The sequence below is a fragment of the Oratosquilla oratoria genome, chromosome 24, assembly GCF_046742065.1.
Source record: "Oratosquilla oratoria isolate Oo_2021 chromosome 24, ASM4674206v1, whole genome shotgun sequence".
Lineage (NCBI taxonomy): Eukaryota > Metazoa > Arthropoda > Malacostraca > Stomatopoda > Squillidae > Oratosquilla > Oratosquilla oratoria.
Window position 1 is genome coordinate 54942247 of NC_134800.1, and position 5000 is coordinate 54947246.

General features: G+C 38.9%; 1 protein-coding gene across 3 annotated transcripts in view; it reads left to right on the forward strand.

Moving 5' to 3' along the window:
* The window catches only part of Orct (Organic cation transporter), a 128407-nt gene that overhangs the window by 93736 nt on the left and 29671 nt on the right, over positions 1 to 5000 (forward strand). For all 3 annotated transcript variants that reach the window (XM_076208148.1, XM_076208151.1, XM_076208150.1), the window contains exons 5-7: positions 3092 to 3246; positions 3957 to 4125; positions 4979 to 5000. The exon at positions 4979 to 5000 is cut by the window's right edge and continues 206 nt beyond it. In XM_076208148.1, the coding sequence (XP_076064263.1) occupies positions 3092 to 3246; positions 3957 to 4125; positions 4979 to 5000 (346 nt within the window). The remainder of the gene's footprint in view (positions 1 to 3091; positions 3247 to 3956; positions 4126 to 4978) is intronic.

Genomic DNA, 5000 nt, shown 5'->3' on the forward strand with positions numbered 1-5000 from the left:
TTTATCCGGCATGCGGAACCCAGAGCTCAACTAAAGAAAAAAAAAAAAAAAAAAAAAAAAAAAAAAAAAAAAAAAAAAAAAAAAAAAAAAAAAAAAAAAAAAAAAAAAAAAAAAAACAGCCATTATTAACCTCATTTTGAGCCTATACTTACATGTAGGCCTATAGTTTTACTCCGTCAGCACGCAAGAAAATTGTTTATCTACACTTGAATAAGATTTTTCAGCCCTGGTCAAGTCGACGACACAATATACAGTGAAAATAACAACACGGTCATCACACGGTGAAAATAGAACATTACCTGGTCCGTTTTCTATGACTTCTGTAACCAGGGATTATATGATTCGATTTCTTTCTTTAGTTTATCGTTACAACTGCCGTAGATTTCTATCGGCTGTATTTATTTTTCTTTTCATAATTTAAATTTTTTGCCTAGATGTTCCATGGGTTATATATATATATATATATATATATATATATATATATATATATATATATATACAGTATATAAATATATATATATATACACATATAAATGTATACATGTATATGTACATATATATACATGTATATATACATATATATATACAGTATATATATACATATATATGTATATATATATATATATATATATATATATATATGTATATATATAAAGTAGTGAAGGCAGAATGAGTGGTAGGATGGTGAGTTTAAACGCCAAGAATCCGTTGAGGTTTTATTACTGACGTTTCGTCCAACTAGGACTTCTTCAGAGTGTACACATAAAAGACATTGACAACTTATATATTCACACAGATCACCCCGTTCCTCCCGGTCACTGTTGTTGTCATCTTCCTTTCGTGTAGCTTCGTGGAGAATTAGGCTCCTTGCTACCCTTGCTAACTTGACAAAAACGTCCCGATGATTGCTACACTGGAGTGAAGTAATATTCGCTGCCTCGATTGTCCTCCTTTCCTTTTTATCAAGTCCAATATGGAGCACCTCTGTTTTCTTCCAATCCGGTAGGTGAGCAAAGTTGTCGATATGTACCACTAATGAGTTGGAGGTCCCGTGGGTTTTGACGTCATTTTTATGCTCCATTGTCCGCTTGTGAATTCCCCTGTCTAGTTTCATAACTAACGGGGCAGGTTTTACTCGGTATTCTGTAAACTAAACAGTTATCTTCATTTTTTACTTTTTTACTGACTTTATTTCTCACAATATCACTCACACTCACTCACTCACTCACTCACTCCGCTGGATCTTGAACCTCATGTAGATTCTGGTCCGCCAACAGTAAGCCTCTCCATGTCCTTCGGTCCTGTGCTGCTTCCATCCAGGTTGCTTTATCTATTCCTCTTCTGTCCATCTCCGCATCCACACCATCCATCCATCTCATTCGAGGTCTCCCTCTGGGTCTTCTTCCATGCATTCCTCCCATCATAACTCGTTTTGGAATTCTATGGTCCTCCACACGCGCCACATGCCCAGCCCATCTTAATTTTGTTCTACTCATAATATCTGTTATTTTCTGTTGTTTAGTTATTTCTCACAATATCGCCTATATAGCACGGGAATAAAAATAGGCGATTTCTCACAATATCACATACTTTTATTCCCGTGCTATATAGCAGTTTTAGGCCTACCTTGGTGAGATTTTGTTCAATGACATTTGAACACTTGGAGTTGGGCACGGACAGATACCCACTGTTCTCATCACTAGCCTCTTTATTCTTGCCACCCCTGTTTCTTATTTGTAACGATTTTTCCTTGTTTCTATATAGAAAGCCTACTGGGTAACATGATTTCTTGAAAATATAAAAAATGTAATTAATTTCCTCCTGGAGAAATTCCTCTCAGGAAGAAATCTATAACGATTCCACTTTTTATTTTGTTGTGGTGTGTGAAATAGTAATGCAAGATGTCGTTTTTGTTTGTGCATTTTCTGTGGACTGAAAATGCTGTCCTGTTACCTCGTCTCCATATACGTTGCTGGAAAAAAAATCAACACCAAAGTCTTTACGAAAAAATTGAGAAATTGTATGAAAAAATAATAATAACAACGCAAAACTAAGAATCATCAGTTTCCTTTATTGAATGAACAAAATGTTACAATAAATAGATAAAAGAATACATAAAATAAATAGATATGTGAATAATTAAACAAACAAATGAATAAACAAATAGATAAGTAGATAAATAAGAAAAAATGAATGAATATGGAGACAAATAAATATTTGAATGAAGGAACAAATAAAAAATATATATATATTGTAGGAAAAAACAGAGTACAAGGACTTGATTAATAAATAATTATCATTTTATTTTTATCTATATTTTTTCTTTTATTAATTGATTAATTAATTAATCTATTTTTCAATATTTTTTATTTATTAATCATCTATTTTTAGAGTAATCTTTATAGTCTCTCAGGGCAGGGAGTCTAGCTTTATGAGGGGCTCAAACAATCTCTCCCCCCAGGGTTAGTTCCCTCCCCCAGGGGCGGTTTGCCCCCCCCCCTGGGTTGGTTCCACCCCACATTACCCCCAAAAACCCAGAGGGTAAATCCCAGTCTTTTTAAAGCTGAGAGGCGCCCAGCTGTGTTTATGGCAATTAGTTAGCAGAGATCACTCCAATAACCTTGGAATCGACAAATATTCGTAGTTACACAGGATCAATACACGCACACACACACACACACACACACACACACACACACACACACACACACACACACACACACACACACACACACACACACACACACACACACACACACACACACACACACACACACACACACACACACTGGATGTGGAGAGATACGAAAACGGGTCACTACGAGCATAGCTCCCGTCCCGTAAAATACAACTAGGTAAATACACACACACACACACACACACACACACACACACACACACACACACACACACACACACACACACACACACACACACACACACACACACACACACACACACACACACACACACACACACACACACACACACACACACACACACACACACACACACACACACACACACACACACACACACACACACACACACACACATATGATAATTTTTCTTTTCATTCCCCACCCTTCAGGTTCGGGCGGAAACCGGTCTTCCTGGCAGCGCTTCTGTTGATGGTGGTGGTGGGCGTGGGTCAGGCGGCCATCCCGGACTACTACGCCTTCACCACGGCCCGCTTCGTCCTCGGGGCCTCCCTCCAGGGTGTCTTCCTCGTCTCCTACGTCATGGGTACGTGAGGTCACCGGAATCGGGTTTACCAGTGGGGTCTTCCCGAAGTTTCCCTTCGCTCTCTCTTTCTCTTTCTCTCTCATTAGCTCTCTCTTTATATCTTTCTCTCTCTCTCTCTCTCTCTCTCTCTCTCTCTCTCTCTCTCTCTCTCTCTCTCTCTCTCTCTCTTCCCAACTCTCTTTTTCTTTTTTGCTTATGCCAGGATTGTCTCTCTTTCTCTCTTTTTTCACTTACGCCAAGTTTATGAATGTGCGTAAATACACGTATACACACACACACACACACACACACACACACACACACACACACACACACACACACACACACACACACACACACACACACACACACACACACACACACACACACACATATATATATATATGTATGTATGTATGTAAGTATGCATGTATATGTATATAAGAAGTGTGTATTTATGAAGTCAAAGAACACTGATATTGAAATCAGAATGATATCTGGAAGAATATTTAAGACCGTAAATGCATAAAGTGAAAGTTAGACGATTACTGATATGCCATAATGTCATAATGCTTTACAACCAATATTTGATTTTTGAGTCAAAAACGTGTTACCTGAGGCGCGCCTACTGAAGAAGTTTGTGGCCGACAGAGCTGCTGTGTTTTGATAACTATCCCTTGGTGAGGTGATCGGTTAGTATTAATTCCTTTTCTCCATTTTTTTTTAAACAGCGATGGAGCTTGTGGGCAAGAAGAGGCGTGTGTTGGTTGGAGTGCTGGCTCAGGCCTTTTACACACTTGGCTACTTCACGACGGCCATACTTGCCATGAACATCGGATCCTGGCGCTGGCTTCAGGTGGCCATGACACTCCCAGCCGTTCTCTTCCTTCCTTATTACTGGTAAGGAACCCCAAAACCTACCCTGGGGAGGATGTACAAGATGCGGTTTACCAATAAGTTTTCAGATTTTCTTTGTAGTCTAATGTTATTGGTTGGCTTCCCCAGCGTATATTTATTTCTCGTTTTAGTTTCAGTCCGTTCTCTTTCCTCTTTCTATTTTATTTGTCTTGGAGAATAAGCTCCTCCCCCTGCCTTTCCTTTACCCAATCACATTCCTTGGCAAGGGGGCAGGAGGCGGGTCTGTTACTGTCCAAGTTAATCAAAATTGGGCACTGCAGTAGTTTATTCTGCAAGAGATGTTGATACCAAAAGGTGTGAATTTAGTTCATCCATGACCAGGGAAAACAAAATTCAGGGAGGACCCATGGTCAAGAAGGACATAACAGCGTTTCGAACTCTTTTTTCAGAAATTTTCTTTGATTTTGGTTGAAGGTTCATTTGTTATATTTAGCTGAAGATCGGAAAGGGCGGAAACCTCAGAGTCTGGCTGACAAAGGCGTTAGGAAGGGGGCCGGGAATTAAGGGGTCATCATGTATGATTTTGTTGAATTTTTAAGTTATAGTATATCAGTGAATGACTGGTGAAAATCAAAATGTAACTCATGTAGATAATGTAAATATATGCCAATTCGGTCAATTTGAAGTGTGTACCCTTAACATAACCCTATGCTTTTAACCATATATGTGTAATATATCTAATGTTGCCCTCTTCCCTACAGAAATTCTTGCCTCTCCTACAAAAAAATCCTACGGGCGACCCTACTAACTGAGGCTCTAGAGACGCATTGGTAAGTTGTATAACTTCGGGTGAGGAATCAGACAGGTCGAGTCTCACCATATCCTCTTCTTTCAGGGTGATTCCTGAATCGTCCCGA